Genomic DNA, 22455 nt, shown 5'->3' with positions numbered 1-22455 from the left:
CTGTTACGGCTTTTACATTTTTTGAATTATGTACGACAATCGATATCCCACTCAGCCCTGATCGATAATCGATGCTCTTATCCAGCCCTTGCTGATGAGCGGCGTAATTTTCGGAGTGTCGCCGATAGGTAGCGCAGGGACGAGAAATTCGCCCTTTCTCGTAATATGACTGGGCTTTAGAAATTATAAGTATTAATGTAATAAACGCACTGCTACAGCGGTTGTGCAGCACTATAGCGAACTCATGTTGATGTCTTGGAGACCAAACTCGCCTGATGTAAATCCTAGGGAACCCATCTGGGTCGCTATCGGGTACCACCACTTCGTAGCTTACACGAATTACATATCTAATGCAATATACCTCCACATACCTGCCAAACATGCCAACAAACTGTAGGATCCCTGATAGGCAGAGCCGACCGCAGTGGCCGAGCGGTTCTAGGCGCTTCAGGCTGGAACCGCGCGACCGCTATTGAAAGGGTACAGTACCGCCCGACAGTGAAAATAGGTACAACATACTTCATTATTTTTGTCAGAACAACATATTTTTTCTAATAATAACTAAATTTCAATTAATACAGTGAAGCCGGATACCAGTGTGGGAAAGAATGACAATTTATTTATTTAATTGATCACATGTGCACTCCGACAAAATAAATCCCTACGTCCAGTTTGGTGAGATCTGTGAAATGAATGAATGTATGGTCGTCTGCTAACTGCAGATAGTGAATGTGAATATATGATCATCTTTGAGTCGATCCTTTGGCCACCTTTGGTGGGACCAAAGAGATGAAATGTACCCGAGCTTTGAGCGCCTGAAATGTGGCTGACCGATACAGTAGCAAGGTGCTCCCCCACTTCGACAGAGGTGTGAGAGGACCTGAAGAACGGCCATGTTTCAGCACTCTGCCGCTGGATCTTGTGCTGTTAAGACCTGTCTTAGTTGTGCTCCGTAAAGACAAAAGAGTGGAGACATGGTATGCATGTGGAATATTTAAGAGTAGTTTGAAATAATAATTTCTCTATTTCAGGAACTTTTGTGGGGAGAATTAAATGTCAGGCAGGTAATATTAATGGGATCGTAGCAATCTTCAGAAGCGACCAACGGTCACAATGAAACCACGTGTAGCAATAAGTTGAAATACTTCCGTGTGCTTAAGTTAAGCTGAATTACTAGCGTGTGTACAATAAGTTGAAATATTTAAGAAATAGCGTGTGTACCATAAGTTGAAATATTTAAGAAATGGCGTGTGCAGGACTTGAAATTAGAGACGAGTACTTCCACGTGGTGAGTACTGTGTGAGTCTCAATCTGTGTATGAGACAAAGGATAAAGAGAAGTACTCGTCCATGGTATCAGTTGAGGACTCGCGTGTGTGATGAATATGTTCTTAATATTACTTTGCGAGATATGTTTCCGTGTGACGCTTGATTCAAACTATAATACTCCGAGAGAGAAACAAGGTGAGTCAGCCGTCTATCCAGCAACGCCACTTGGCTTGCATTGCACAGGGAGACGTGCATATATCTCCAGAGTTCATAGTAGGAAACTAGAATTACGAAGTGGGGCAGCGTCGTGTGAAACTGGGATAAATATTAATTGAAGTGGGAAAGCTGAAAGTGATAATGTTGTGACTATTCCCTGTCTTGTATTTCATGTTGCAGTGTGGTGTATGTCATGTAATTTAAGTATGTGTGGTTTGCATGGGAGAGGAGCAAGGTAGTTTCAGAGGTAGTGGGTATGCATGTTCCTTTTGTACCGCTCGGTCTGGAGGAAAGTTTCGTGATGATGGTTGTGAGAGTCGAAGTGTGAGATATAGCAAAAGATCCACCATCCTGTCCAGAAAGTGCACTGTAGCGTTAAATAATTACGAGACCATAAGATAGAGATTCACCAATGTAAAGCCATGCCCACTGGGCGGTATTTCTCACGTGTTATTGTTGTAGGTTATAGAATTTGTGTGTTTAGGTTATAGAATTTATCGGAATAAATAAGATAGTGAAAAGAAAAAGATTGGTGGACTTTTCCTTCGAATTGTATGTTGTCATGATGTCCCGAATTTATAATGTGTGCGCCATTCATATTCAGTGCGGTGGCCACATGTTGATAAAAGCCGTTAAATAAAAGACAAAAAGAAAATGTGGTATTGCCAGTGCGTAGTGAACAGTCAGAGTTCTGTAAATTACTGATAGTCAGATGTGCGTTTCCGTTGCGTATTATTCATACAGGAGGGTAATTTGTAACTTAATTGTGAGTACGAGAGTTCATGTTACTCGATAAATAAGAATGAATCCACTCGCTTGGCAGACCACTCATCTTGCAGGCCTGACTGCTTGATGCCACAGTATGAGCAAGGCATGTGGGTGCCTCTCACTATGGTCTCAGGTTCGCATCCTGCTTCGGGCGTGGATGTGTGTGTTGTCCTTAGGTTAGTTAGTTTAAGTAGTTCTAAGTTCTAGGGGACTGATGACCTCAGATGTTAAGTCCCATAGTGCTCAGAGCCATTTGAACCAAGAAAGCTTACACCACTTGCACTTCTTAGTTTAGCATTGTATTTCACATGTTCTAAACATGCAGTTACTGAATAGAAAGAGATCAAATAAGATTCATCTTAGGGTTTTACTAGAAAGTTAGATTGATGAAATAATTTTTATCTAATGTGGAAGACAATCCTAAATTTGTATCGCGCTATTTGTGATGAAATTTTTGTAAGCTCATGACTTTTCTCACTATATACGCAACTTCTCTTTTTGCCTTGTAACATGTTCACGGATACTGAAGTTTTGTATTTATATACACTACCGACAGAACGATAGGATTTACATATCGACAAGGGAGGAAACGCGCGCTTTAACCCTTTCGTGACTGAAATAATTAAAATTTCCCATATTACTGTAAAAATTGGTCTTCTACTTTTGGAATGGTACTGAGTGAGACAATGTTTCTAAATCTCGATTATTGTTTATAGGTTTGAAATAATTTTAGGTGGGATGTATTTGTGCAGTTAGACTCGAGGAGGAAAAAATGGTTCTCTAAATTTATTTCTTCTCGAGTCCAGCGAGACATATGATTCCCATTTGAAATAAGTTTTTTACAAGGAGTTAGGATCTGTGACAAAAAGAAAGTAAGTACCATTATTATGTGAAACAAATTCCAGGATAATAAGCCAGTTATAGTTCTGTCAAGTACCTACCATCCGAAAGATATAAGATACTTCAAAAGAGAAAAACATAGCTGATACAACTTCAGCTTTATCCTGCCCTGCAGCCATAGCAGAGTACAAAGATATAATTGGAGCTGTAAACCTGTTCGACCAGCAGAGAAAGATATTCTATTGGCAGTAGGTCACTCAAATGGTGGCATCGTCTTTCTTGTTTTCCTTCACACGATGCAACAGTAGATAATTTCATCACGCGGAAATGTAATAATGGAGTGAATGGGACCGGTTTCCTTTTCACAGATTTAACTGGGAGAAATGTAGAGAGAAGGAGAAAGCAAGCATTCATCACAAAAATAAACCACATGTTTGTGCAGTTTTGCATTTCATATCACACCAAGAAAAATAAAATAAGATTACAGCAGCGAATAAAGTACATAAATAAAAATTTAGACACAAATGATGAACAAAAAGGACAAATAGAAATTCTCTACAGGCACTGGCCATAAGGCATAACCACCTACCGAACTGAAAAGTGTTTATGCACAAATCTGTATACTTTAGCAGACAGTGTAAAGTAGATATTTACTGAGTTTATCTTTTACAGACTAGAGAACAAATTACAAATAAAAACCAAAAATACAAAGAACAACTGAAACAATTAAGTACCAGACAGTGACCTTGCTGTCTCCAAACTTTTTTACATTCAACGCTAGATCGCAGCACTGTACAGACGTGAGACTTTCACATTCCTGTAAACTTAAAGAAATAAATTGTTAGCGATTTATTGGCTTTTTGGATGTGTTCATATACCCACCTTAACAGTGGAATGTCATTTCTGACGATATGAACGTAAGGACAAAACACCATTCACTCCCCAAACGGAGGAAAATCTCCGAGCCAGCCAGCAATCGAGACCGGCCCCCTTCGGCTACGGTTAGCTATCCCCCTCGCTGACGGCACAGCTACCACGCCGAACTCGGTGAAATAAATGTGTATGTGTGAGACATATGTCCCACTGGTCACGAACGGGTTAATAGGGTTGACATGGTAATTATACGCCCATTCATTTCGGAAACAAAATGTGTTATTTGCGAGTTAGATACAGCCAAAAACTGCCCCTGGTGTGGCACGCTGCCACCGCGAATCCGCGTTGAGACAAGCGTGCCGTATATACAAGCCGAATCGTTTCTGAGTGTTACCCGGCACGCTGAACTCGGCGCGCTCAACGTCCACGTTGGAATGCACGGTCCGGCTCTAGGCAGAGGCGAGCTGCGAGCTGCGGCCGGCGGGGGCTTACCGTAGGGCGAGGCGCGCTGGAAGGAGGCGGCGCCGTCGTAGGCGCGCCACGACGACATGACGACGGCGGGGCCCTGCGGGTAGAAGGCGTGCCCGTGGTGCTGCGACGGCGCCATGTAGCCGTCCGCCGACACCGGCGCCGCCCAGCCGCCCCCGCCGCCCACCAGCGCGTGCGCGCCCCCTGCCGCACGCCAAAAGCTCCGTCACTGCACTCTGCTTCCACAAACTACACCTTATATGAAAGCGAATTCTTCCGCTACTATTTCCGAAAACATCAAACCCCGTGTTGAAAAGCAATGTGAAGTTTCAATGCGACGGTTACATAGGTCATTTGCAGTAACCACAATGTTATTTAATGTTTTGCGTTTGATAGTGCTAAGGAATCTAAAGAGGTAATACTGAAGTGATCCTCATTCTACAAGGTAAAGAAATGAAAATAACTAACATAATCATAATGATATTTAAGGTGCGAATAATTCAAGAAAGTAGCTCACCAACATCCTCAGGTTGGGAAAAATATATGTGTTACAATGATGCATATTTCTAACATAACATGTTTATCTAACATCCTTAGCAGACAAAGAACTGAAATTTCGAGACTTTACAAAACAAATCCTGCAATATTCTCCACTCCTTCATAAAATGGTATACAACTTATGCCTGTGTGGCGTTTATAAGTATTTAATTTTCAATTTTACTGTATTACTTGTGTATCCCTACAGAACCTAAGAACGTGCATCTCTTTGTATGTGGCTATCTTCGAAACTAAGTGATTCTAAAACCAATAAGTGTTAAGCTGAATCAAATCCATATGAAAAAATGGAGGTAACGAAACTGAAATTCTTGGACATGTTCAAAAGAGGATGGACACGCGCTTCAAAAAATGAAAACAACACAGTCAGATGGCACGCCACTGAGGGGTCAAATGACTAATAAAACAATAGAGCAACTATTATGGAATGGCCACCAGAAATAACGGAAATGCTTTAGGAAGTCACAATAAAGCAATCTGCACCTCATATACCACAAACTGTCAACTGACAGAAAACCGGTACATTCACTTTGCGCACCTGGACCTGAAGCATGGTGCAGATTCCTGTATGCTGAAATTTCAGAAGTGTGTTTTGAATAAAACAACGCTATTCCCGAAGCTGTTGTGGAAGTCATCAAGACAATTTATAGGGACCTAGCCCATCCAGACCTCCTCCAAAAGTGTTTACATGGGCGTACTCAGAATCTCGATAGACCTTTCAATAACGTTATCTCAACGCGAGTACCGAAAACTTTGTTTTTAGTGTTAAATACACTGAAATGGGGAGTTATTGACGCTGTATTAACATTTAATTAGGGAAAATAGGGAGAATAAGAGTTGCACACCATCTTAACATCACCTCTGGCTGTCGTGCTGTAAAGCGGTTGAAACTATTAGTCAAGTTGAGATGCCGAGGCACAGTATGCAGCTGAGTTCACATCCAAGGAAGCAAAGTGAACCAGAAGGAAGAAGCTTTTAGGAAAGGAGGGCAGCAAAGAAAGAAGTTGGTGCTGACTAAGCTGCTGGGTGCTTCTGAGCCTTTATTTGAAAATATGAGTGAGTGTTTATCATTTTAGACGCAATTTTCTCAAAATGAATTGTTTTATACTTTATGTGTCTAAATACTAAAAACTCTTACATGAAAATTTGTGACCTATTTTTTTATAACACCTACACCTATTGAAGCAAATTCATGATTAAAACGGTATGAATCTAGGAGGCTAAATGTACAAATATTTGTAATAAAAAATAGCATAATTTACAAAATAGTATTTCACTGGGTCTTTTGTACCTTATCTCTTAATCCTGCGACAGTAGACATAAACAGCACAGGTAAGCAACCTGCAAAAATCTTAGATTTTTTTACCTCTTTTGGTTCCAGAGACAAATGTACATAAACTTAGCTCATGTAACATTGACAACATAGGCCTTTGCAAAATTCCCTTAAAATAAACCACTACAATAACAGGTGACAAGAAAGTCCACGTGTAAGAAAATGCCTGGTATTGAGTCATAAATTAGAGAAACTGGTAATATAATGAAAAATTATATCGAAAATATTGGAGCTTCTTAAAGCAATAGACTCCTGAAATTTGATAAGTAAGTTCGTAACATCTGAGCACAGGCTTTTGCATCTGGAGTTTACTGCAATAAATTTCATCTCACTGTGTAGCCTGTTCATGAGGCATTTAAATTACAGACGTTTCAGCAAGAAATGCAGATAGCCTACAGGCTGATTACTTGTGCCGTAGGTTTCTGGAGCAGACCCACAGTAAAGCACTAGGAACGTCTGACAGGTCTCATAAATGACAGGCTAGGACGTAAGCAGCAGTTCGTCGATGTTCGACCTAATTCACCGATCACATCCAATAAATATCGACATATAATATCTCTAGAAATAAGCATCAGATGTCCCTCCCATCTTGATCTCATCATCCAACCAATAAACCTCATCCCAAGATTTCCAGACAGTTTTAACTGGAGGTATAAGAGCCCAACTGTGTTCTTACAACAATATCACAAGTTGGCTGTTTGCAATTGTAGCCGAAATGTCGGTAGTTTTACCACATCATGATGCGATCACACTCTCAGAATAATTTAATTTAAATGTTGAAATATACCAGAACATAGCAAATATAACAGAAAAATCAGAAAGAAGTTACTGATATTATTTGTTCGTTTGTATAGGACGGATTTACCTATAATATCTTCAACTGCCTTCGCCAAAGAAGTATCGATAAGATCAAGTATTCATGGCGTCATGAAAGGCTTACAAGGTACCAGCATAGGAGGAAACAACAGACCTTATCCCATTGCTTATCAGTAAATAATATTATGCGTATTAATATTTTCCTTGTCTTTGTAAATGTATGGTCATATAAAATCATATGGTCCACTGAAGGGCATTTGCTGGGATGATGTGAGATTTTGTATTGTATTCACTTTCTGTTGCGGCAACTTCGAGGGGTTGTAGAGGGTGTCTTGAGGAACAAATCGAAGATAGGAACCTGTGTACAGAAACGTCACCCAACGACGCCACAGTGCGTCGAAGTCATGGGCACCGGCGCCTGCCACTTCGCCACCCCTTCGGCAGCAAATGTAACTTTGCTCACTGAAGGATTGTAGGCGGAACGTCTCGCATTGTTGTTTGCTATTCAGTGATCGCGACTGATTGCCACGATAGCCAGACAGAGATAATTGCTGTGTGAACAGGCCTTGTCTCCTATGAATGAGATTCTCGCTGGCCTCAGTGGTCTTCGGGCACAGGTTAACATCCTCAGTTTAGTTTTCTTCTGCAGCTCTCTAAAATCTCCATTGGTTTTCGGTATACAGGAGAAAAATAAACTGCAGACTGAAACCCATGTCCGAAACCGTCATCCGACAAGGCAACAGACGATTGTGTTCGTCGAAATCAAGGCCTGTGTACGCACTACCTAGCTCCATCTTCTCCACTGGCGATCGTGGCAATCATTCGCGATCACTGAAGACAAACAACAAAGCGCGACGTTCTGTGTAGGGTCCGTCAGCATACAAAGTCACGTTTGCTGCCGAAGGGGTAGCCTAGTGGCAGGCGCTGACGCGTCATTGGATGACATTTCCAGACGTAAGTTCCTACCTCGACTTCTTTCTCAAGACACCCACTACAAAGTTTGTCACAACATTTCTGGGACACATGTAAGTGCAGATATTGCTATTAGTGACTGAAGACAGTGTACGGAACAACGTTACATCAGTATTTACGCCATCTGAAGCAAATAATTACAGTTATTACAAGTCGTATGGTTTCAGATTGATCAGTACCTCCAAGTACATGTGGTAAAAAAGAGCCGTTAATGCTTCTTTCTCCCAGGGCAACAGGTAATATGCGAAAGTGTGGACGCGTTGACGGACAACGGTTAATGCATACTGACAACTATGGTCCGTTTAGCGGTACATTGAAGAGCATCACGGAGAAAATTATCTCATGTGTTTGTAGGAGAACTATTCGATGCAAAGAAAAATCAACCAACCCACTGGTGTGTGTATATACGTATCACATAAGCAGACGTCTGCACCTATACCCATTACTCCATGTATATAATCTGGAATTCCCACGAAGTTATTTTTCTCTCCTCTGAGCTTTATTCAAATTCCCTTATGTGTTAGTTAAGAAAAATGACCTCAAACGAATTACTTTTCGCTTACATTATATTTATATCTGAGAGAAAGAATAAACTACATTCAGCAGTGATGAAACTTTCTCATCGGTTTTTAATGAAATTTACAGCAAGCCAGATAAGTTCATGTTGCAGGAGAGCTCCAAGGCACGTGGTTGCAGTGACAGAGCCTTCGATATTTTGCTATCAAATTAGGCCGAATTTTTTCAGTTTATTAGGTGTTGTAGGATAGCGACTACTTACATATTACATCTGTAAGGTATAGCTATATGAAATCTGTTATACGGAAAATGGTTTCAGTTTTGTCTTGGTTTAGCTTGTTTTAGGCCCCCAATCCGCCTTTATTTATTCCGTTCCGCTATGAGAAGATACATGTTACTACGAAATATGTATCACAGTTAGTCATATCTTGTTTTTGTTTACTTATGACCCTGATTTCATATAACGGGGAATGCTTTAAAGCATTAAAAGGGGGGGGGGGAGGGTAATAGTATTTTATGATCTTAGAGGTTAAACTCCTAAAGTAGTGACAAGCTTCAAAACTTAACAATATATAGTGAAACATTAAAAATCTAGAAACGGCAATTTAAAAGAATTGAAACGTCCTCTATTATTTATAAAAACATACTAATAGTTCCGGGATGACAGGGTTTCGTAGGAAAGGATTTTTAGCCGGCTTATTATATTGCATGCTGGTTTTGCGCTAAAACTATTTCTGGAAAATTTTAATATAAAGTATATTTTTAACTATCATAGGGAAAAGGGCATCACGAACGCTCAGGTTCGTACCTATGTTTTCGACGCTAGCTTATTAATCACGAATGAGAGACTCCCTTTTCATATTATCTTATTAGAAATACCTGATAAATGTGAGTGATAATGTTTGTCGAGCTTAAGTTATACGTTATGTGATCCTACTGACAGTCCTTAATCTCTCTCCGTCGTACAAACTGGGAGAAACATTCCGAACGCAAAACGCGTTTTTGGACACGTGAAAATATATAGACAAGGATGTATCATAAATTCATGATTATTATTTCACATCATTCGGTTCATTTTTAAAGATGTTTTCTGTTCATTCCCACAACTATTTTCATTCCAAATACTGTCATTATTTAAACCTATAAAAGTTAAATAATTTCGCATGGCTCCTCTGATGTGTTTTTACTGCGCAATAAAGCTCCTGCAGACTCTGTAACAAAATTTCGTAAACTCTGGACATGTTTGATATGAGAGTTATTTAACTGTGTCCACACATCCTTCCGTTCGGCTACCTGTGTATACTACCTCTCCAGACATGGAAAAGAAAGACCAACAGCTGTCGTCGCAGTGTTCTGCAAACGAAGAATAATTTCAGATGCCGTGGAGTAACAAAGTCGCTGTCTGAACAGTTCTACGAAGAGGGTATCCGTTACATCGTTCATCGCTACAACGGGTGTATTAATGTCACAGGAAATTGTGTTGAAAAGTAGCTTACTGTTTTAGTTTTAATAGTTAGATAGTATAAAGTCGAAACAGATGCCAGTCATAGTTTCCGTAACGATCGAATGAAAATTACTTTACGAATTACTCATTCATAACTGATAGCCTCTGTATAATTGACTGGCATATATCAGGACATCACGGTACAGCCAGATATCACGCTAACGGATGCCGGCGGTATTCAAACATCTTCACAATTTCTTTGAAGCATCTACGCATTAAGCGCTCGCTTCTTAAGGATGAAATAACTCTACAGGTTGAAGTTGTTGGATGTTCTGGTTTCTGCTCTATCGTTCATTCCAGAAACCTAGTCGTTAGCTCCTTGAGACGATATTTTGTCGTCAGCAGACACGTTAATGCTTATTTTTAGGGCTGTGTTCAGGAATCGCTAATTTATTCGAATGTCCATAATAATAAGCTCCAACACGGTATATGTGGAATATCTAAAACAGCTTCTATCGTACACACAAGAAATATTAATAATTACAGGCACGTTGAGGCGTTTGTCATACTTTGTAATTGTGTTCTAATGATATTGTTAAGAAAGGCTGCTTTGGATAGACAATGAACACTTTCAGGAGCTTAGTTCTGCACGGAGGGAATAAGCACACCTTGGAGACGGAAGAAGACCATCTCTAGAACGAAAACGTATCCAACGTCAATGCTGAGGCGATATACACCGCGTGCAGAAAATGCCCTGCAGCAGTCTATATACTTTCGGAAAAATTAAGAGTTCCGACGGCAACTACTAGCTGGTTCCTACCAACTGCTCCGATAGTATCCGCAAAGACAAAACGGGAAAACAGTTCCAAGTCATTGATCAAAAGACACATTCAAAAAAACTACCATCTCCAGCTATGGAATGGGTCTACAATCTGTTACGGACCCTCTTACCAATAGAAAACGTGCACACTCACTAAACCATAATACTCGCCTGTAAAATCGGAAAATAATTAGGCAGAATATTACTCCCGCACACGGGAATACACTTTAGATTTTGCTGTCCTCCAGTGTTTGAAAATTACTTGATTTACCACAAAGGGTCACTAACTCTTGACTTCAGAAATGACAGAACGGAGACACTTTAAAACGTCACCTCCACTCCAGATAGTACATGAAATTCCTCTTACAACAGCGATGGTTTTCGGCCGACAACTTACACTACGTGATGAAAAGTACCCAGACACCTAATAGTGTCTTTGCCCGTCGGCCTTATGACGACTTCAACTTTGCTGCGGGCGCTTTCAAATGGTTCAAATAGCTCTGAGCACTATGGGACTTAACATCTGAGGCCATCAGTCCCCCAGAACTTAGTACTACTTAAACCTGACTAACCTAAGGACATCACACACATCCATGCCCGAGGCAGGATTCGAACCTGCGACCGTAGCAGTCGCGCAGTTCCGGACTGAAGTGCCTAGAACCGCTCGGCCACCGTCCGGGCGCTCTCAATGAGTGGTCTTGATGTCTGTGCAGGAACGGCAAACCGTTCTGCCTCAAGAGCCGAAATCAGAGAAAACAGGACTGTCGGACGCTGGTGTCTGCAGCGATGTCGACGTTTTAACTCAGTCCAAAGGCGTTCCTTTGGACTGAGTTTGGAATTCTGTACAAGCCATTCCATTCCAGGAATGTTATTGTCCACAAACCATTACTTCATAGGTGCTGCTTTATGACATAGTTCGTTTCACGGTGATACAAGCAATCGTCTTACCCGAACTTTTCCTCTTCTACACACAGCGCACAATGCCGTAAAATGCGTAAATGTCCTTGCGCGTTTCTCGTTTTCTTACGCACAATAGGGCAACCACATCCTAACTACGAAAAACACCCCATACCGTAACTCCACAACCTCCGTACTTCAGTGTTGACACTACACATTGTGGCATATAACGTTCTCTAGAAATTAGCCAAACCCAGGATTGCTACTAGGTGTGGCGTGATTCATGTCTCCGTATTATTTATTTCCAGTCATCCACTGTGCAATGGCGTCGCTCCTTGCATCACGTAAAGTGTCGCTCAGCACTGACTGCTTAGGAGTAGCTGCTCGACCATTATACCGCATTCTTTTTAACTCTCTGGGCACAGCCATTGTGCTACCTGGATTGCTGATCGAAGTTTGGAACTCACGTGTGATTTATTCCTCTGATTTCGTGTGATTTATACAACCACCCTCCGTAACGCTCCTCGGTCCCTGTCGAACAGTATGTACATGATGTCTGTCTGGTCTTGATTTATCTGTGGATTTTTCTACGCGTTTTCACTTTACAGTCAGATCAACAGCAGTCGACTTGGCCAACTCTAGAACGATTGAAATGTCCCTCATGAATTTGTTACTCAGGCTCTCTGCTGTTCCTTCTCTATATAAACGATATAGGAGACAGTCTGAGCAGCCGTCTTATGTTGTTTGCAGATGACGCTGTCGTTTATTGTCTAGTAAAGCCATCGGAAGATCAAAACAAATTGCAAAACGATTTATAAAAGATATCTGTATGGTTCGAAAATTGGCAATCGACCCTAAACAATGAAAAGAGTGAGATCAACAGCATAAGTGCTAAAAGGTATCCGTCAAACTTCTACATCTTCATGGTTACTCTGCAATTCACACGTAAGTGCCTGGTAGAGGGTTCCTCGAACCATTTTCACACTACTTCTCTACCATTCCACTCTTGAATGGCGCGTGGGAAAAAAGGAACACTTAAATATTTCCGTTCGAGCTCTGATTTCCCTTATTCTATTATGATGATCATTTCTCCCTAGGTAGGAGGGTGTCAACAAAATATTTTCGCATTCGGAAGATAAAGTTGGTGATTGGAATTTCGTAAATAGATCTCGCCGCAAAGAAAACCGCCTTTGTTTCAGTGACTGCCACCTCAACTGGCGTATCATATCAGTGACACTCTCACCCCTATTGCGCTGTAACACGAAACGGGCTGCCCTTCTTGTCACTTTTTCGATGTCCTCCGTCAATGCTCCCTGGTAAGGATCCCACACCGCGCAGCAATATTCCAGCAGAGGACGGACAAGTGTAATGTAGGCTGTCTCTTAGTGGGTTTGTCGCATCTTCTAAGTGTTCTGCCAACAAAGCGCGGTCTTTGTTTCGTCTTCCCAACATTATTATCAATGTGGTCTTTCCAATTTAAGTTGCTCGTAATTGTAATTCCTAGGTATTTAGTCGAATTGACAGCCCTTAGATTTGCGCGATTTATCGTATACCCAAAATTTATCGGATTTCTTTTAGTACCCATGTGGATGACCTCGCACTTTTCTTTGTTTAGCGCCAATTGCCACTTTTCGCACCATACAGAAATTCTCTCTAGATCATTTTGTAATTGGAATTGATCGTCTGATGATTTTACTACACCGTAAATTACAGCACCATCTGCAAACAATCTAAGGGGGCTGCTCAGATTATCACCTAGATCACTTATGTAAATGAGGATCAGCAGAGGGCCTATGACACTACCTTGTGGAACGCCAGATATCACTTCTGTTCTACTCGATGATTTGCCGTCTATCACTACGAACTGTGACGTCTCTGAGAGGAAATCGCGCATCCAGTCACACAACTGAGACGATATTCCATATGCACGGTATCAAAAGCCTTCTGGAAGTCTACGAATATGGAATCGTTCTGAGATCTCTTGTCGACAGCACTCATTGCTTCATGGGAATAAAGAGCTAGCTGTGTTGCACAAGAATGATATTTTCGGAATCCGTGTTGGTTGTATATCAATAAGTCATTTTCTTCAAGGTGATTCATAATGTTCGAGTACAGTATATGCTCCAAAGTCCTACTGCAAATTGAGGTCAGTGATATGGGACTGTAATTCAATGGGTTACTCCGATTTCTTTTCTTGAATATTGGTGTGACCTGTGCTACTTTTCAGTCTTTAGGAACAGACCTTTCGTCAAGCGAGCGGTTGTATATGATTGCTAAGAAAGGCGCTATTGTGTCTGCATACTGTGAAAGGAACCTGACTGGTATACCATCTGGACAGGAAGGCTTGCCTTTCTTCTAAACTTCGGTTACACGATAAATCAGTCAAATCTAAAGGCCGTAAATTCATCTAAATACCTAGGAATTACAATTACGAAGAACTTAAACTGAACAGAACACACAGAAAATGTTGTGAAAAAGGCAAACCTAAACTGTGTTTTATTGGCAGAACACTTAGAAGATACAACAGTTCTACTAAAGAGACTGCTACGCTACGCCTGTCAGTCCTCCTTTGGACTACTGGACTACTGCTGCGCGGTCTGGGATCCTCACCAGATAAGATTAACGAAGTACAACGAGGAAGTTCAAAGAACAGCAGCACATTTTGTATCATCGCGAAATAGGGGAGAGAGTGTCAGTGACATGATACGTTTTCCGTTGCGGCGGAATCTTCTCACGAAATTTCAATCACCAACTTTCTCCTCCGAATGCGAAAATATTTTGTTGACGCCGACCTACATAGGAAGAAACGATCATCATAATAAAATAATGGAAATCAGAACTCTCACGGAAAGTGTTCGTTTATTCCGTGGGCTGTTCGAGATTGTAATAAGCGTGAATTGATCAGGTTACATTCCATTCAGAAGGCTGTTGCACGCAGCGACTGTTATAATGATTTGTAAATAATATATTTCAGCTATCAGTCGTCCTTTTTAAATTTTATTGACAGATCTAGATTTCAGCTAGAAACTAGCCATTCCCAATGCACTATCATTTTTGATCAATGCATGTATTTCATTGAATACTACTGGAGTAGTATTCAGTTAACTGTGGATGAGTCCCGACCAACAGGAATTATATGCATTGATTAAAAATGATAGTGCATTGAGAATGGCTAGTTTATAGCTGAAATCCGGATCTGCCAATAAAATTTAAAAAGGACGACTGATAGCTGAAATCTGTTATTTACAAATCCGAGAATTACTGTGAATGCGGTTCGATGAACCCTCTGCCAGGTGCTTAAGTGTGATTTGCGGAGTATCCATGTAGATGTAGAACGAATAGTCCACGTTCGATACCACTGAGCTCTCTTGACCGACCTATTCTGCTTCTCTACCGGCAACACAACACTCCTCACCTGCTTTTGTACTGGCGGATCCGTCTCTCGTGACATGTCTGGTCAATTATGCGTCAAATAAGGGTGGCCGGGTACTTTTGCTCAGGTAGTGTAGACCTCCAAAGCGCTTCACACAAAACTGTTTCAGTAGTCAAGCCTTTCAGACAGTCATCCTTCAGAGCAGAATGCAGGCTCTTTCACAGTTTAAATTTTACTTCCGCTAACAGATATGTGTTGTGTTTGTTCTTTTGGACGTGTCCGATACAGGGGCACTATGAATTAAGACGCAAAGGAATTACAGACATTGGCTGCAAGTGGACATTGATTAAATAAACGGGGAAAGTGGAAAATTTGTGACAGACCGGAATTCGAACGCGAGTTTGTTCCTTACTAGGCAGATGCTCTGACCATCAAGCCATCCCGACCCAACTGTCATCCCAACTGCACGGACTACACTAGCGCTCCTCCCTTCAGAACCAAATCCGCAACTTATCCACAACACAGTACATTATCATTATTTCTCGCGGCATGTCGCCAATTCGTTTATGAGTGTGTATAAGTTGAGAATTTGAGCCTGACAGGAGGCGTGCTAGGATAGTTCGTGCAGTTGCGATGGCTCGGATGGGTTAGTGGTCAGAGCATCTGCCTAGTAAGCAGGAGACCTGGGTTCTAACCCCGGTCTGGAACCAATTTTCAACTATCCCCATTGATTTGATCAATGCCCACTCGCAGTCAATGTCTATAATTCCTTTGTGCCGCTAGCAGAACTTCTCTGAAAGATGCGTCGGCCCCGATAGCTGAGTGGTCAGCGTGACGTATTTCCGTCCTACGGTCCCTGGTTCGATTCCCGGCTGCGTCGGGGATTTTCTCCGCTCAGGGACTGGGTGTTGTGCCGTCTTCATCATCATTTCATCCCCATCCGGCCCGCAGGTCGCCCAATGTGGCGTCGAATGTAATAAGACCTGCACCAAGGCGGCCGAAGCTGCCCCGCTAAGGGCCTCCCGGCCAATGACGCCAAACGCTCATTTCATTTATTCTGAAAGATGCTGCTTCCTGTCAAGACTTTTCAGATGTTTCTTTCCAACAGGTTCTGGAAAGACCACAGGCTCCTGAGTCAACTTAGCAAGTCCCGATAATAAGACATTCAAAAGGATTATACAAAGAATGACCCATCATCTCCAAGGCTGGACAGAGTCTTGTCCCCTGGATGATGGAAGCTGGCCCTGGGCCCACAATATCCGAGAGTACAGTCCGGGAACGCGATCAGGAATGATACATTAGAAAGCGTCTGTTTTTATCGTTGTCAGTAGGCAGAACTTCGAGAGTGGTGGAATCAGGTCTACTTTTGCACAACTCACCCTGCATTAAAGAGGATGAGTAGAAGTAAGAAGCATAACAGTGATGAAATAATCACTAGCCATTCTTTATCGAGCGACGGTGAAAGAAGTCGCACCTGAAGATGATGCTACAACTACCGAAACGCCAGAGGCTAGTGCGGCGTAGACTACACGATTTTTGGCTTCGTACCTGTGGCGGCAGTGGGCGCGTACTGCGCGTGGTGGTGATGGTGGTGGTGGTGGTGGGGCAGCACGGGCCGGCTGGAGGGCACGTAGACAGGCTGCTGGTGCTGCTGCGGCTGCTGCGGCTGCGCCTGCTGGTGCTGGTGCTGGTGGGCCGCCGCCGCCGCTGCCGCCGCCGCCGCCTGCGCGAACGACGCCACGCCGCTGTCGAAGACGCCCCCTCCGCCCCCACTGCTGGCGGCGCTGCCGCTGCCCGACGTGCTGCCGCCCCCGGATGCAGAGCCGCCGCTCGCGAACATGGCGCAGCTCGTTCCGCCCCCGCCGCCGCCGTTCACCGCCACATCTGCAGCGTCAAACACGGCGCACTGAGCTTTCATTTCTTCTGGTTCACACATGTTAAACATATTCCATACTGCACCTAATGGGACTCTATCTTCTTTTCTCTATAGTGGTCGCTTTACGGAAGTGTCCCACTTCGGTACACATTCAGTTGTTGCTTCCAATTAAACGCTAGGTTTCTTGAATGAGATTTTCACTCTGCAGCAGAGTGTGCGCTGATATGAAACTTCCTAGCAGATTAAAACTGTGTGCCCGACCGAGACTCGAACTCGGGACCTTTGCCTTTCGCGGGCAAGTGCTCTACCATCTCCTGCAGGAGAGCTTCTGTAAAGTTTGGAAGGTAGGAGACGAGATACTGGCAGAAGTAAAGCTGTGAGGACCGGGCGTGAGTCGTCGTGCTTCGGTAGCTCAGATGGTAGAGCACTTGCCCGCGAAAGGCAAAGGTCCCGAGTTCGAGTCTCGGTCGGGCACACAGTTTTAATCCGCTAGGTTTCTTTTTTCCTTTTTTTTTCAGAAAGTATTGGTTCAATCTGTGAACCCCTTACCCTCTTTCCTAAACTGCCGCCCCCTCGCCGATGATACAAGGGATAAGGAGATAATGACGACCGGCACCCTATTATACAATCCTATTCTACAAAAAATTTCACAAAATTTATATTGGAGGGAGTAATAGATTTCTTGTCTCATAATGGAGACCGGAGTCCCGGCATTTTGAAAAGGTGGTTATCCATGATGCTCACTGTTGAAAGGGAGTTGTTCTATTTGTCACGACGATTTTCAGGAAGTGTTGACCATATACGTGAATGAAGTTGCGAATTTGATAAATGTACTCAACTTCCGTAATATCGATATCTTCTTTGTAAGACTCTGTTTCTGACCGGAGATGTTGGTCAGAGAGATTACTTCATTTAAAGAGAGTAGCAGTGTTTGTTTGACAGTGTGTCTATGTATTTGCCTCAAATCGTTCAAATGGCTCTAAGCACTATGGGACTTAACATCTGAGATCATCAGTCCCCTAGACTTAAACCTAATTAACGTAAGGACATCACACACATCCATGCCCGAGGCAGGATTCGAACCTACGACCGTAGCAGCAGCGCGGTTCCGCACTGAAGCGCCTAGAACCGCTCGGACATTCGTATTTGGTTTTAAAAGAATGGAAGCCGGCCTAACGTGTAGTGGAGGCAGCATTATTTACAAAAGGATTTTTGTAATAATATTTTGTTGAGGAAAGATTTTAAGCAAACGAGGTTATATTAATGGAATTTTTTAAGGTAATCCATTTTTTATTTGTAACTGTGAAGTTCCTTATTGTCAGAGTATTGCATTTGGTCGAAGTTTGCTGTAGAAATTTTGTAATGAGAAGTGTGGTGTCGTCTTACAGTTGGAACAAGTGTCTAGGAAGACAATTTTACACTGGGACGTTATTAGGAAATATTTTTGCTAACTTGTTTAGATGAGAGAACTTTATGAAACTGTGTATTGTTGTCATATCTTAATGAAGCATAGTTAAACTTGAAGTCTGTATTCTCATTCATCAGTCACTCAGATGTCCGCCCCTGGTAGCGGAGTGGTCAGCGCGACGGAATGTCATACCTAACGTCCCTGGTTCGATTCCCGACTCGATCGGAGATTTTCCCCGCTCAGGGACTGGGTGTTGAGTTGTGCTTATCATCATCATCATTTCATCCCCATCGACGAGCAAGTCGCCGAAGTGGCGTCATCCCGAAAGACTTGCACCAGGCGAACGGTCTACCCGACGGAAGGCCCTAGCCACCAGGCATTTGCATTTTTAGTCACTAAAATCAGTTCCTCGCTTTCATTTTTACTTTTATGACTTTTTTTGCGCCCTCGCATTGCACAATGCGAGTTGTGTACTGAGAAGCATTTTACGAAAATTTGTAAGATACCATCTTGCATTGCACATTGCAATTAAGTAAATTAAATTTGATTTTTGACAGTCACAGCATTATACCAAATAGCAACAAGTTGCAGAGCATTCTGTGGGCACAGATAGGCCAATAAATTTAATTACCATCAAAATTCATGTCCACTGTAAGGTACAGTGGTTGCCAGAGCGTATTTGTGAAAATAATATATCAGTCCATCGGCTTAATACTAGTAGAAGACTTCAGTAAAGCGCTACCTCGTTAGTTTTCAAGCAGTTTTATCAGAAAGTCAGATGCGTTAATTTTTATGTTCATATGCCATTCACTCAGATTTACATGCCTCGAGTTCAGAACAAAGTTTACATGTTTCTCAGATATCAACTTGACATTCACAAACACGAGTTAAAGATTAAACTTTCAGTGTCCGTCGTGCAACGTCTGTATTCGAGGCTGATAATTTCCAAGACACTTTCGCATTGAATTAGTGCAACTTCCAATTCTCTCTACACTATCTGATGATGAGCATCCAGACACTCCTACGTAACGTGGAACTGATCACTAGATATCACGAGACGCATCCCCCTCCCCTCCCCCTGGAAATAGGCGGCGGGAAGCATTGTGTTACGAGTAGACAACCAGTGACTGCAAAATGGGTCGGTCAGGAGAGCTCAGTAACTTCGAGCATGCTTTAGTTGTCGAACGTCACTTGAGTAACAAAGCCGTATTTCAACACTTACAGAACTATCGCCGGCCGAAGTGGCCGTGCGGTTAAAGGCGCTGCAGTCTGGAACCGCAAGACCGCTAAGGTCGCAGGTTCGAATCCTGCCTCGGGCATGGATGTTTGTGATGTCCTTAGGTTAGTTAGGTTTAACTAGTTCTAAGTTCTAGGGGACTAATGACCTCAGCAGTTGAGTCCCATAGTGCTCAGAGCCATTTGAACCATTTGAACAGAACTATCCAAGTGAAATGTTGGTGATTAGACGCTAATGAACAACCGCTGCTAAGCCAAGATAGGGGCCGTCGACCATCGCACGAAACCAGTGGAGGGAATCATTCGTGTGTTCCATATGCTATGGAAGGGTTTGGGTTTGGCGAATGCCCGGTGAATGTTATTTACCATCACATGTAGTGCCAACAGTGAAGTATGGGGATGTGGTGTTACGGTATACGTTGATTTTCGTGGTTGGCCCGTGGTCTTGTTACTGCGCTTAAGAAGACGCTAAATGCAGAAGGGCATAAACAAATTTTACAGCATGTGTACTGCGTATAGTACAGGAACAATTCGGGGTATATGATTCTTTGTATCAGCCTGACAATGCATCTTGTCATAAAGCAGCAAGAGTGAGACAATGTTTTGTGGACAGTAACATACCCAAAATGGAATGGCCTGCTCAGAACCCCGACCTCAACCCAATGGAACACCTTTTGGTGGAACTAGAAGGTCGCTTTCTCCGCAGAACCCTTGCGTCCAATATAACTACCTTCTCTGGTTTCGGCTTTTGAGGAGGAAGGCGCTGCCATTTCTCCGCAGACATTCAGATACTTCATTGAATGAAAGTGCCCCAGCGGAGGTCAAGCCGACTTTAGAGCACATCCCATATTAATATCCATTAATATGTATCGGATACTTCTGCTCAGATAGTGTTTCTCTTCCGTTACTCCGACTATCAGTACTCTAGACCTCGTAAGGATCCACACATGAGGCTTTTATAAGCGACCTCCTGTGTGAGTGCATTAAAGATCTTGGGACGTCCTTATAAATCTCAGTTGGCACCCGAATGCATTTATGCGGTCATTCCACGAGATATAACTTCTTACATATCCTCCTACATAGTTGACGCTTGTGACAGATGTCTGTAATAATCACCATGTAGTAAAACTCTAAATGTGCTTTGAGACGTTGCAAGTAGGCTGTTTAGGTTTTTATGTTGGTAACGCCACGTAGCGCTCCATATTAATATGGCTGACTGCGCTGTGTGCAGTGCGTGGCTGGTTGGACTCGTTGTTGGAAGTTTTTCGCCAGTTTAGTGTTGGGCCGTTGGATGTGAACAGCCCGTAGCGTTGGGCAGTTGGAGGTGAGCCGCCAGCAGTGGTGGATGTGGGGAGAGAGATGCCAGAGTTCTGACATGTTAATATGAGCGGACGATCTGGACGTGTGTCCGTCACAAAAAGGAAATCTGTTAAACTGGATGTCAAGAATATATATATATATATATATATATATATATATATATATATATATATATATAATGACCTTTGAAGGCTATTAAGGTAAATACATTGTTTGTTCTCTATCGAAATATTTCATTTCCTAACTAATATGCCTATCAGTAGTTAGTGCCTTCAGTAGCTAGAATCTTTTATTTAGCTGGCAGTATTGGCGCTCGCTGTATTGCAGTAGTTCGAGTAACGAAGATTTTTGTAAGGTAAGTGATTCATGAAGGGCATGGGTTATTGGTAGTCAGGGCTACTTTTATAGGGATTATTAAAAGTCAGATTGCGTTGCGTTAAAATATTGTGTGTCAGTTTAGAAATCATCAGAATAAGTGAAGAGAAAACAGTCTCAGTACGTTCAGCTTCACTCTGGAGTTTGAAAATCAAGTAACGTAGAAGTTTTACCAGCACAGTCATTCTGTTCATTCAAAAGGGACATTTCAACGTGAGCTATCGCGCTGCAAGACCAGTTCTTGCCATACAAGCCGGTTCCAGCAGACGCGTTATAGGAATAAATATAGTAAAGGTTTTTGATGTAATGTCGGCGAATATAGTGATCTATGTAATTAGTAGATCCCTACCACAGGTTAGCGAGAGACGCATGTGTCAAACATGTGAGATTTTCTAGCGTAGTTAAACATTAAATCCAGTCCTAGTCGAACAATATAGTGACTGTAATATCGGGAGTCTGGTAACATCCGTCCTACGAGTGTTTACGCCTGCCTGGCACTGACGTCCTCCTCAAGTAACTGTGGATACTCTCCTGAAGATTCCTCCTCAAAAGAGGGTAATCTGCGCGGATCAGCCTGCGACTACTTCCTGGTGCTTCAGTGCTGCAGCAGCTGCCCCATGGACAGTCTTCGCCAGTGGCCGCTCTTGGGAGCTGTCGCTTGCGTAGAGGACCATTCTGTCGTCGTTGGACTGAAGTCCGTCCTTACATCAGATGTGAATGTAAACGTGCACAACGTTTCTTTCATCGTTCGAACTGCAGCGGTCAGAAAGTATCTCACGTGACTTAATCGTCAACCTGATCAGCGATAGAGGCTATCTCCATTGGCAAATGTCGGCTGCATTTCGCTCACCAGTTGCACTGATTTGTTTCCGAGAATGGACCGCTGGAAATATTTTCGAACTTTATTCTCGGCTGTAGAACGTAGGTGAAGAAACTCAAAAGAACGTTGTGAAGATGTCAGTGGATAAAAGGGTGCATAACATACTAAAAAGAGCTGAAAAATATTCCGTCTCCTCCTAACAAAAACGCCGTTGGCAATAATTTTGATCAAGCAAACGAAATTTTGAACATTTGTGAGTTG

The 22455-nt window shown here is 42.6% G+C and overlaps 1 protein-coding gene across 1 annotated transcript in view; it reads right to left on the bottom strand.

Moving 5' to 3' along the window:
* LOC124594199 (GATA-binding factor A-like) overlaps nucleotides 1-17095 on the bottom strand; it is a 60886-nt gene extending 43791 nt beyond the window's left edge. Inside the window, exons 1-3 of the mRNA XM_047132558.1 lie at nucleotides 16832-17095; nucleotides 4856-4871; nucleotides 4458-4637 (exon numbers count right to left, since the gene is read on the bottom strand). Of these exons, the coding sequence (XP_046988514.1) occupies nucleotides 4458-4637; nucleotides 4856-4871; nucleotides 16832-17095 (460 nt within the window). The remainder of the gene's footprint in view (nucleotides 1-4457; nucleotides 4638-4855; nucleotides 4872-16831) is intronic.
* Between the last annotated feature and the right edge of the window lie 5360 nt (nucleotides 17096-22455).

The sequence above is a fragment of the Schistocerca americana genome, chromosome 2, assembly GCF_021461395.2.
Source record: "Schistocerca americana isolate TAMUIC-IGC-003095 chromosome 2, iqSchAmer2.1, whole genome shotgun sequence".
Classification (NCBI taxonomy): Eukaryota; Metazoa; Arthropoda; class Insecta; order Orthoptera; family Acrididae; genus Schistocerca; species Schistocerca americana.
The sequence above is the reverse complement of the archived record's forward strand: the minus strand, read 5'-3'. Positions and strand labels throughout refer to the sequence as shown.